Raw genomic sequence first — 12,256 nt, 5'->3', positions numbered from 1 at the left:
ACCGGAACAATACGCCGACTTCTCCGAGGTCTTCGGAGAAGCAGAGGCAGACCAACTACCCCCCCACCGCAAGACGGATTGCCGAATCGACCTACTGCCCGACGTCCCCCTACCTAGACCAAAGATCTATTCGATGACCCCGAAGGAGATGGCAACCCTCCGGGAGTTCATCGATAAAAACCTAGACAGGGGATTTATAGAGCCAGCATGCTCTCCGGTCGGAGCCCCCGTCCTATTCCGGGAGAAGAAAGACGGGACCCTACGGCTCTGTACCGACTACCGGGGCCTAAACGCGGCTTCCCTGTCCAACAAATACCCCTTACCCCTGGTGAAGGACATGCTCGCCCACCTGTCCACGGGCAAAGTCTTTTCCAAATTGGACCTGCGCGAGGCGTACTATCGCATCCGAATCAGGGAGGGGGACGAATGGAAGACGGCGTTCAACTGCCCCCTAGGCGCTTTCCAGTACAAGGTACTGCCCTTCGGACTCGCGGGGGCCCCTGGGGTGTTCATGCAGCTCATCAATGAGGTACTGCATGAACATCTGTTTAAAGGGGTCCTGGTCTACATCGACGACGTCCTTATTTACACAAAAACATACGAGGAACACGTAACCTTAGTCAGGCAAGTCCTCGACAAGCTCAGAAGGGCGCAGCTCTATGCAAAGCCCGCAAAGTGCGAGTTTCACAAAGACCGCCTAGACTATTTGGGGTATCGAATCTCCGGGGACGGCATCGAAATGGACCCCGCAAAAGTCGAAGCGGTACTAAACTGGGAGCGGCCCCACAACAGACGGCAACTACAGAGCTTCCTGGGATTCGCGAATTTCTACAGGTCCTTCGCCCGGGGGTTCGCTGAGATAGCCCTCCCCTTAACGGACCTCCTCAAAACCAAAGGGGTGGGGGACACCAGACGCGCCAAGAACCCAGGCACAGTGCTGAATTGGACTCCCGCGTGCCAGACCGCATTCGACAAGCTGAAAGCGCTGTTCACGACGGAGCCAATCCTCGCGCACCCGGACCCAGAACGGCCGTTCGTGGTCCAAGCCGACGCCTCAGACTTCTCCCTGGGAGCCATCCTCCTACAAAAAGACTCCACGGGGCTCCTGAAACCATGCGCCTACCTGTCAAGGAAGTTCTCCGAGACAGAGAGGCGATGGCACGTCTGGGAGAAAGAAGCCTTTGCGGTGAAATCGGCACTAGAAACATGGCGTCACCTACTCGAGGGAGCCACCCAACCATTCGAGGTCTGGACGGACCACCGGAACCTCGAGGCCCTACGAACGCCTAGACGCCTTAGCCCAAAACAGGTCCGATGGGCACAATTCTTCAGCCGCTTTGATTTCCAGTTGAAGTTCATGCCGGGCAAGAAGAACTTCCTGGCCGACGCCCTCTCCCGACTGCCCCAAGACGAAGAGCCCGCCCCAGACACCATTGGGACGGTCCTATCCGCCTCGCAACTGGGGATGGCCGTGACCACCCGAAGCGGCGCACGAAGGCAGCTCGACGCTACGGCGCAGCCGACGGCGGGACAACCGGCGACGGAAAGAAGGCAACCGCAACTACCAGGGGGAATGCGCACGGACCTCGCCGCCGCCCTCAAAACCGACCCCTGGTTCCTGGCAAACCCCAACAAGGTAACGATGGCGCAAGACCTAGCATGGGGGGAAGGCAGAATCTACGTCCCGGACTCGCAACGCCAGGCGATCTTGCATAGGTCACACGACGCCAAGCAAGCGGGACACTTTGGGTTCCTCAAGACCCTACACCTAACACGGCGGCAATTCTGGTGGCCCGCGCTCAGGCGAGACGTAAAAACCTACGTGGCGTCCTGCCCAACGTGCGCTAGGGCCAAACGGGCACCAGGCAAACCCGCGGGGCTATTGCAACGGGTGGCAGAACCCTCCCGCCCATGGGAGGAAATCTCTATGGATTTTATAGTGGACCTCCCACCCAGCCAGAAGAAAACGGCCATTTGGGTGGTGAAGGACTACTTCTCAAAGCAGGCCCACTTCATCCCCTGCACGTCAGTCCCATCCTCACAACAACTAGCCAAACTCTTCCTCATCCACGTGTACAGGCTACACGGATGTCCCGCACGTGTGGTGACCGACAGGGGCACACAGTTCACCTCCAAATTCTGGCGGGCCTTCTTGAAGCTGACGGGGACCCAACAGGCCCTGTCTACGGCTTGGCATCCGCAGACGGACGGAGCCACTGAGGTTCTTAATGCCACCTTAGAGCAATTTATACGATCCTATACGAACTACCACCAGGACGACTGGGCTGAACTGCTCCCGTTCGCCGAAGTCGCATACAACAACGCCGTCCACACGAGCACGGGAAAAACCCCGTTCGAAGTAGTCTCGGGGCGCGACTTCGTCCCCATACCGGAGCTACCTCAACCCCCGGAACCCCAGGTGGACGCCAGCGACTGGGGACGGAAGATCGCGGAAGCGTGGCCAGTAATCACGGCGGCGCTGAAGGAGGCACAGGCTGCTTACAAAGAGCAGGCCGACAAGCACCGGCGCCAACAACCGACGTTCCAGGCGGGGGATATGGCCTATCTCTCCACCAAGTTCCTAAAGTCAACCCAACCCTCGAAAAAACTGGGGCCTAAGTACATCGGGCCGTTCCGAGTCACGCAAATAGTGAACCCGGTAGCAATACGCCTGGACCTGCCACACAACCTCCGGAGGCTCCACCCGGTGTTCCACACCAGCCTCCTAAAACCGGCAACCACCTCCCGATGGCACCCAAGCACGCCTCAGCCCGCACCGCTTATGATCGACGGGCAACAACACTTCGAGATAAGGGACATCCTCGACTCACGCAAGCAACGAGGAACCCTACACTATCTGGTCAGGTGGAAACACTTCCCCCACCCGGAATGGGTGGCGGCGCACAACGTTAAAGCGCCTGACCTGACCAGAGCATTCCACCGGGCATACCCCGACAAACCGCAATCAAGGTCAGCAAAACCAACCCCCCCCCCCGCAGGCCTCCCCCCGCCTCCCGTGCCCCAAGGGAAGGGGCCCCCCCCAAGCCCGCGACTTGGGTGGACCTCCCCCCCCCCGGGACTCACTCCCCCCGCCCCGGGCCCACGGGGTGGTGACAAACGATCGCCAGCACCCTCCCCCCGCCCCCTGGCCGCGGGGGAGTGGCAAGCAAGTCAACAGGGCAACCTGGGGGCAACGCCCAGGAGACACAACAAAGGCGACGCACTCCAAATAAGCAAAAAAGGGCCCTACCTGGAGCTGAGCAGCACCCGACCAGCCACGCCTCTCGCCTCGCCGAACTGAGCCAAACAAACAGGGTGTGGTTGGAGCATGCGCACGCCAGGTCAGAACCCGAGCATGCGCACCATGGACACACCCTGGGAAGGCACGTGGTAGAGGGAGGAGCAAAGGGAGGGGCGACAACTACTCCGGCGGGAACTTTGAAAAAAAAAAAAAAAAAAAAAAAAATGGCGTTTTGACAGCTCCATGGGGAAAACCCAGAAACCCGGGGGAGAACACTATTCGGAAAGGGGGCAGTATGTCATGAGTGCCGTTGAGCTAAAGTAATCAGCGCAATGGCACTCATGACAATGACAAGGAAATAGGTGAAGGGGTACAAGTTAAGTAGCCATCAACCCACAACGACTAACGGCTAACAAACAATAGATAAACGGATCACGGAGCCACCCAAGCCATCAGCAGCAATACCACGGGGATCGCCCAGCTGAAAGCAATCAGCAGAAGAATGAAAACCTGAGGATGGGCGATCCTGGAAACCCTCAACCAATGGCAGGGCAACGCATGGGACAAAGGGGGGTGACGTGACCGAGAGCGAGGGGGCGCTGACCGGCGCGGGGTATTTAAACCCCGCACCGGCGCGCTCCTGTCACTCTCAGCTTTTTTCTAACAACGTTGTACCTATCCTGAAATAAACCAGAGCCTGCTTTGCAACCCAGTGTCTGAACGTTATTCAGAGGTAGGCAGCGCATGACAGAAACTCACCTTAGACATATCCTGTTGGAAACTTAACTTGTGGACAATTCTTCTAGATATTCAGTAGTGTAATGTGAGTCACTGTCAACATTGCAGAAACAGGTTGGAATTGTTAGATAAAATAATATATGAATAGTCCATATGTTCAGGATATAGATGGCCATGGAAGAGACAGTCCAAAAAGTACTAATTCTGAACAATATCTGTAGTACAACCCTACAGTTTAATAAGTTAGTCCACAACAAAAGTTCATTTTCATATAGAGACATTCAAATATGCAATGTTGACCTTTGATCTGACTGTTATACATTTCCAAGTTATTTTTGCATCTGCAAGTGCTTGATGAATTTACCACCAGGTGATTTACCATATTCTAAAAAGGTGGCAAGCAACAGGAGAAGGATCTGAAAAAGTTCTGATCAAACTATCTAAGAAATCTAGATAAGGACACAGTGGCTACCAACATATTGGAAGAGATCAGTCCAAATACCAATGCCAAACAAAGGAGTCTTAATAGATTGCACAAAATTATTTTACAATATCCTTAACTTCACATGTTACCAAAATAATGCTTAGAATCATCCAACACAAACTAAAATCCCACATGGAAAGGAACATGCCAGATGGCTTTAGAAAAGGCTGAGGAATAACAGACATTATTGCTGATGCATGCTGGATAATTGAGAAAGGCAAAAAATACAGCAACAACAACAACAAAATCAATATGTACTTCATTGATTATATAAAGGCCTTTTATTACAAAATACTACAAAAATTACAAAAAACTTACTTAAATTACAAAAAATCTGCATGTATTGTCACATGCAATTTTTTCTAAGTTCAATTTGATGATCAGCTTCCTCCAAATATATCCTTTTTTAAAAACTCGACTATCCCTAATATATGTATATGTATATGTATATATGTATGTATGTATATTTGTACGCAGCTTTCCATATTCTTTTGGTTGTTTTTAATATAACTACTAATTTTAGATGCTTTGGGCATGAACTTCCTGCACATACTTTATTCTGTGCAGTTGCTGAGTTTAAGAATAACGGATACAAAGTGGACTCTCTGTGTTATTGCAATCCATGTGTCTATTTTGGAACATGATGTTATCTTGCTCTAAAATAAGTATTTCAGGCTCCAGCTCATAGGCTGTGTTTGCTCAGTAGGTTTAAGTAGACTAAGAAGGGAGTTAGCTTGTTGGATACACGAACTGACCCAGACAGCATTTGAATTAGAAATTTAACCCTGGAGTTATTTTATATTAAGTGAATAAGGAATAGAGCATTAACACTGGATTAACTCTTTCTTTTGATTTAGCACAAAGAAGATGGGGTGGTGATTAGCGTATCCTGCTTTTCATCAGTTTTCTGCCTCCGGCACATCAGTGTAAATACTTACCCAGGGTTACTTGAAGACCTGTCTGAATCAATCATGTGAACATCACCATACTGATTTTTCTCTAATAAAAAAGTGAGCTTAGTTGCCGCCCAAATTTTTGAGGTCAGAGCTATCAACCCTATACTGATTTCTCCGTCAATGGCTCTTGTAACAGCTTCAGACTTCTCTAACTCTGTAGAAAGCAGGAATCTTGGTATTATTATCTACTTCCATTTCAGAAGTATTGTAAAAATGAATTAGCAAGTGCGCCTGTATCATATTCAGAAATGAAAAACTGTTTCCTTCATTAGAGTCAGGAATTTCCTAGGGATAATCCAACTTCAATTGTAGGCAGGAACACATCATGCATCACTCTGAGAAAAGTAAATAGCACTCAAAGGAAATAATTGCAAACATAGTTTGCTCTGTTACCATTACCTTCTTTTTGTTAAGAGAAGATACTTTTTTAAAAACATAGGAAAATGCAACTCAAGTTAACTCCAGAGGACTGATGAACTTCTCAGCATTGTGACAGGTGTCTTTCAGAACCCCGTCGCTCCCTTTGGATTTGAGAAAAGAATTGTATGCAGAATACAGAAGATGTGAAAGGGTAACAGAGGAATAGAAAGGGTTTTTTGTTTAACAAAAAGGTTAAGCATTTTTCTCGTTGAGAAAAAAAATGATGATGAAGATGATGATTTTTCAGCTGTAATTGTTCTGTACTCTGGTTTTACTTGCATTTGCTGCCATTTTGTGAATGGCTGGTTTAGTATTTTTCAGATCCCTAGAAAGTTTGAGAATTATTGCTCTAAAGAAAATAAGAATTAAAATGATAGGGATGATTTACAGTATTAGCCACAAGATAGAAGGGTTTCTCAATAGATTGGTTTTCATCTTATACCCCATTATAGGATGCCTTCCTTTAGAAAAACACATTACTAACTTTGCCATCATTTAGGTAAAAGATAGCGTGCATAAAGGTAAAAAATAGACATGTAGACATTTCATGGATTTTCCTGATTCACAGTTCAACCCTGTTCATTTAATGGGTCTTTTCCCCAGATATGTGAATAGGATTGGAGCCTTGATTGTGCAGGTTTTGTCTGGTTTTAAAATAATATATGGTGTTTTCTTGTTTTTGACTTTGTTTTATGTTATATCCTGAAATCTGATACTATAAAGAGTGGTACAAAAATTATCTTAACTAAGTAAATATTTCATTTCATAGATTTCATTTATATCCTGACTGTCAGCTATAGTGAAATATGGAAGAGAAATAATTTGATTTGTAATTTTAAAATAATGCAACCTAATTTTTACTTCACAAAGTAATAGATGAATTGTAGCTTAATTATTCTTTAGAATTATAACCAAATGGAAATCCCTGGCTTAAACAATGGCTACAAAAAATGGGAAAAATGGCATAGAAAAGTGTGCACATGACAAAAAAGTAATATAGAAGTCATCTGTTAAGGAAATAGCTTTCAATTGTTTATCACATTCCAAAGTATATATATAAAGTTTTGAGGTATATGAGAATTTATACAAAGGGTTTTCAGAGTCTTAAAAAGCACTTACAGACCAAGCAAAAACAATTACTGTTGGGTGCAATCTCACCGTACGGGCCAAAGTAGAAAAGTTGTTCTTAAAAATGAAAATGTTGTAGAAAACGAAACAGACTCATCCATCCTTAGATGAATACAAAACCGTATTATTATGTGCTATCAGATGAGATTCTTCTCAGGGGCTCCCAAGGAATTCCAAGGGGAAAAGCAAATGGCTGCAGTCTGTAACTCAATTTAAGAAAGGCATTAATGCTCCTGGAACTCTTTCTCTCTCTTCCCCATACAACATAATGGGGCTAATTTGACATGAAGCACCTATCCATTCTTTGATACTTCTAGCACCAAATCATTTTCTTTTTCTTATAGCATTGGCATTTTATATGCCCAAGCACTGGCTACTAGCAGTTTAAGACTGCAATCTCATTTTATAGACCAGAGAGCTTCTGCAGCCTCCAAGCAGCATATACTGTAGATATCTGTAGCCCTGTCTCTGTCCCCAGAGCACTTCCCAAAGTAATTTTTAATTAATACAAGGGAAAAATTATTACATATTTGGGAGTAATCATATTAACTGAACTTATTGCATTTATTCGTTCAATCAGTTTAGTTTTTCTTTTGGTCCCCCTATTTTAGAGAGTGGTCTCAATCTGCCACTTGAAGGGAAAATGTAGCTCTCGGTCCAAAAAGTTATGCACCTTTCCTTCAGACATTTTGCTAGAAGTAAATCCGATTCAAGAAAGCAGCATTATTTTTGCGTAGTCATGCATGAGATTTGGGTGTTACATACAGCATTCCCTTCTTTGTAACTCAAGAGCACAAGTTCCTTTTTTAACTGGGCCTTTGCCTGTCCAGAAAATGTTTAGATATGAATTAAGGGAGAAGTAGATCATTCATCACAACATGTCTAAATAATTCTTATATCTAAGACATTACCTTTAATGGTAGTAGTTGCAACCATGTTCAACGAAGTAGTAGCTTTGAAAGGGTAAGTCAGAAAAAGCACACCGTGAGTTTTATGCTTGCTAGATAAAATGATCATATCTTTTTGAAATATGGCAATAAATTACGTATTTTAAATTAAGCATACCTGAAAGCAAATTTTAGATTTATTATTCTGCGTTTCCATCTTGCCATGCTGACTGTTCCTTCTTGTGTTGTTGCACCAGTACATGAAACTTCTCTAGCTTTATTATTTTAACATGCACCCTTTTCTCCCCTCTGCAAAACAAACTGTCCCCTTTTCCTTCAAAAGGATTCTTTTATTGCTCGTTTGAGTTACAGTTCTGTTCAGTGCAAAGCAGCCTTAGCAGGCTGCAGTTCTGAGCAGAGGAGGGAGAAGCAGGACTGAAGACATCACATATTCCCCATTGCTTTATGCCAGTTCCCCTGCCTGATAAAATTCCAGATGGGAATTGACAAAAGTTAGGCAGCAACCCAGTAATTTCCATTGAATCCAGTGGGTTTTGCATCTGAGAAATGACATTAAACATTGCCTGTTCATATGCATTGGGTGCATAATTTCGAATAGAAAAATGGTGAGCTGAAAGGAGTACCCATAATATACAGGCAGCGTGAGAGAGTTTATGTACTCCATCTATTTCTTGTTTCTGAAACACAGCAAACTCCATTTACAGATTTCAGCCAGACTGCCAGATGAGTCTCATTCCAATCCTAGCAGGGATGTCTGCAGTGTGGAAGGCTTAAAAAAATTAAAGCCTTCTTGTGATGCATGTCAAAAGGGCAGGGCTTTGATCAGGTGTTGTGGCCATCTTGACTTTTTCTTTACACCAGCTCCCCACAGACATCCCTGATCTTTCACCTTTCAGCATCTTTCATCATATTTGAGGGGGAATATAACACACAATCCTGTACTCCCACATCCCACGGCAACTCAAATTTCTGCTGTCTGAGGCAGCACTCCCATTCAGCCTACTGCTGTATTTCCCGCCTCTTTCATTCATTATGACAACCACTAATTGCATGGGGCTGCTATAAAAAATGCCTTGTAAACATAGGCATCTTCTACTAAATGTGATCAAGAAAAAAAATTACAAAATGGGTGTCTAATATCATAATTCGCATTCATGCTTGCATCCCTATGTCAGGCTTGAGTATGTAAGTCATAGGGTTTGAGTTGTGATGTCACAATTCATGTTTGGACATTTGTCCTCCTTGCTCCCCTGCAGACATCTATAGTTGTGAATGAGCTATAAAAACATGGTCCTCCTCCCCAAAATAGGACACTGGAATCGGATGTGGGAGGGCAGAGTTTAAGGATTTTAGCAATGATTTCCAATCTTTTCATAAAAGGGAACAGCCAACAACAACAGCATGGGGTCTGCCCATTCTGATAACATCATCGCCACAAAATGACAAAATAATATTAATTTTAAAAGAAGCTTTCCCCAGCTGCAAATGATTGCATCTCTCTTTTAAGTAGAAGATTAATTTATACTTGAAACAGTATCCATGCAACAGAATATTATACAAACATAGTAGAGAAGCCTTTAATGCAATCAGTGAGTGATCAAGACACCAATAAAATCTTTTAAAAATATCTTCATTTATGCAACATATATAGTTACTGTAGAATTTCAAGTAGTTGTTCATTCAAGAACTTACTTTTTGTTGCTGAAGTGGCATGAATCATGGGAGTCCCTATAGAAAGTATATTCAATATTACAATTTTGGTTTTAAACTACCAACCAAACTGAATAAATAGTTTGAAATATAGCATGCTTTTTTTTGGCTGACTTACTTCCTTAATAATAGCAATATGGTTATGTTAGGAATCCAAACTATGACACAGTTTGAACAAATAATAATATACATGGAATCTCAGGAAAACATTAATATAATGTATGCACACTATTGCTAGATGCAGATTTCAATAAAGATGACAGAGTTTTCTAGGAAAAAGATTATGGAATAAATATAGGGGAACATGACAGGAATCAAATATGTGTAACTAAATAACTTAGAACTATTTCTGTTCAAATTACCTTAACTTTGATCCACAACTAGAACTGTCCCCAAGTTGCTCTCTTGAATTTATAAAAACTCTAGTATTGCATATTTATACAGGCAGCAACATTTTGGATGAAGTATTTATAGAAATGTTATAACAAAAATATCTTCAAATCCTCGCATTGGCTTATTACATCTGTTTTAAACAGGGATAAAATAATAAAACACGTAATTTTATTACCCTGTTTATTATCTGCTGCAAGAGCGGTTGTTGCTGGATTTGTGAAATCATTAGAAAATAGTTCAATAGAAATTGGTACAGCAAATATGGAATATTGCTATGTTAGGCAAATTGGTTTGCAAATTACATTGTCACAAAATAGAGGCATTACAAAATCAATTAACATTAGTTTGGGGATGTGTTTATAAACCAGATGGATAATAATAATAATAATAATAATAATAATAATAATAATAATAATAATAATAATAAACATCCAGAAGTATATTTAAGAGTCTGGAGAATGTAATATGACCCCGATTTCCTTATAGACTTATATTGATGAGTATATGCCTTATATTTTATTTGGGTATACAGTCTGCTCTTGTACTGTATGGTTTTAAGTTAAAATATTTAAAATTTTAAAAAATCTTGATGTGTAAACTAATGTTGCAGCAAAATAGCCATCTAAAGATTCATTCATAGCCTTATTATTTGCATTTTGTAATGTAAAACATTCTTACTACTACCCCATTTAAGCTCATAAGGATCATTTGAGGTGAACTGGGATGAGACAGTTTTCCCCAGCTTGGTGCTCTCTAATGTATTGGATTTTAACTATGCTGGGTGGAGAACATGGACATTAAACTCTAGCATGTAGGATAGACTTTACTGTATGTAGGAGAAGATAAATGTGAGAGATGGTGTGAAACCTGCATGTTTGAAGGTAAATTTTTACCAGAAAGCTATGGATCTGGTCCAACAGTCTTGTGACTGTATTGACCATCTTAGCTGTTTAGTTTCATGTAGTAACTGAGTACCAGCCAATGAAATGGTTGGCATAGTAAAACTTCTGGATGTCATGTCAACATAATCAGAAGCTCAATACAAGTCTGTAAAGAACTCTGCATATGACAAATCCAAGGTCATATCAATTTTGGGGAAGCCAACATCACCCCTGCTTGTGCCATCTCAGCTTGAAGATAATTCAGATTCAGATGATTCTCCCATAACTCTGAATGAGCTTATCAGCCATACAGGAGTTTAAGGCTTCAGAAAGAGTTACTGTGGGGGCTCTTTAGGTTTAAAGACAACAACAAGCTGGGTGGGGCTAAAAGGGATTTCTTGGCTTTGCCAGTCTTCTGAATTTCTCAGTTGGTAACAGGTGCTGGGTCTGCCTTTTAGGTGTAGCTTTTTGCAATGTGCTTTCCAAGGTCCTGAAAGTGCTTTGTCTCTTGGAAAACTTCCACATGGTTAAGTAGGAACTCCCTCTATGCAAAGACATTAGTTATGAATAGAAGGTAACTAAAGGGAATCCTGGGCACTAAGATGTAAATGCAGAGCCTAGTGGATGGTAGTGCATCAGTTAACCATACAAGCATGTTGGATAGCAACACTGATAATATGGATATTAATAATATTTGCTTATTCTACAATTAGCTATACTATGCTTTTTGAGATCCAAGTAAGGTACCATTTCTCTCTATTAAATCTTATAGAGGCTTAGAGCTTCAGATGTGAGGATCTAGTCCATTTTATTATCTAGATTAATAGGACAATATTCAAGTCCTGTGATGTTTATTTTACAGATTTCAAATTTTTGTTGTAGTCCTTATTTTGATGTTCCTTATTTGCTGATGTTTTGTTGCTCCACAGCTTCAGTTATTAATTAAATCATTCTTGTGATATTCAGATTCACCCAAAGACCCTTCCCCCCTCCAAGTAACTGTATTATAGTAACTAGAGGTAACTATTCCAAAATAAGGAATACGAAGCCACCCCAATTGATGCCATTGTTTTCATGATGTGGTTACATGTTGTTGCTTACCAGAAGTTTCTTGAGTACTCGTGGATATTGTAACTGTTGAAGACAAAAATAATATGAGCGTAAATCATAAGTCTGAACTACTTCTGTCAAAGACTTAGCAATTAAGCAGAAGACACAGGATGAAAACAGAACCATTCTGCTAAGTGGTATCTTAATAGTCAGTAATGCTATTAATGATTTAATGATTCATAGGTATAGATATGGAACAAAGTAATGTAAAATTAAACAAGAAGAAGCATTCCTAGTCATTTATATCATGAACAAAACAACTGAAATAATTATTAAATTCATTATAC

The 12,256-nt window shown here is 42.5% G+C and overlaps 1 protein-coding gene across 1 annotated transcript in view; it reads right to left on the bottom strand.

Annotated features, from left to right (window-relative positions):
- EMCN (endomucin) overlaps positions 1–12,256 on the bottom strand; it is a 57,700-nt gene that overhangs the window by 19,721 nt on the left and 25,723 nt on the right. Inside the window, exons 2-4 of the mRNA XM_063309611.1 lie at positions 11,961–11,993; positions 9,568–9,603; positions 7,879–7,920 (exon numbers count right to left, since the gene is read on the bottom strand). Coding sequence (XP_063165681.1) covers positions 7,879–7,920; positions 9,568–9,603; positions 11,961–11,993 — 111 coding nt within the window. The remainder of the gene's footprint in view (positions 1–7,878; positions 7,921–9,567; positions 9,604–11,960; positions 11,994–12,256) is intronic.

Source organism: Candoia aspera, chromosome 8 (assembly GCF_035149785.1).
Source record: "Candoia aspera isolate rCanAsp1 chromosome 8, rCanAsp1.hap2, whole genome shotgun sequence".
Lineage (NCBI taxonomy): Eukaryota > Metazoa > Chordata > Lepidosauria > Squamata > Boidae > Candoia > Candoia aspera.
The sequence above is the reverse complement of the archived record's forward strand: the minus strand, read 5'-3'. Positions and strand labels throughout refer to the sequence as shown.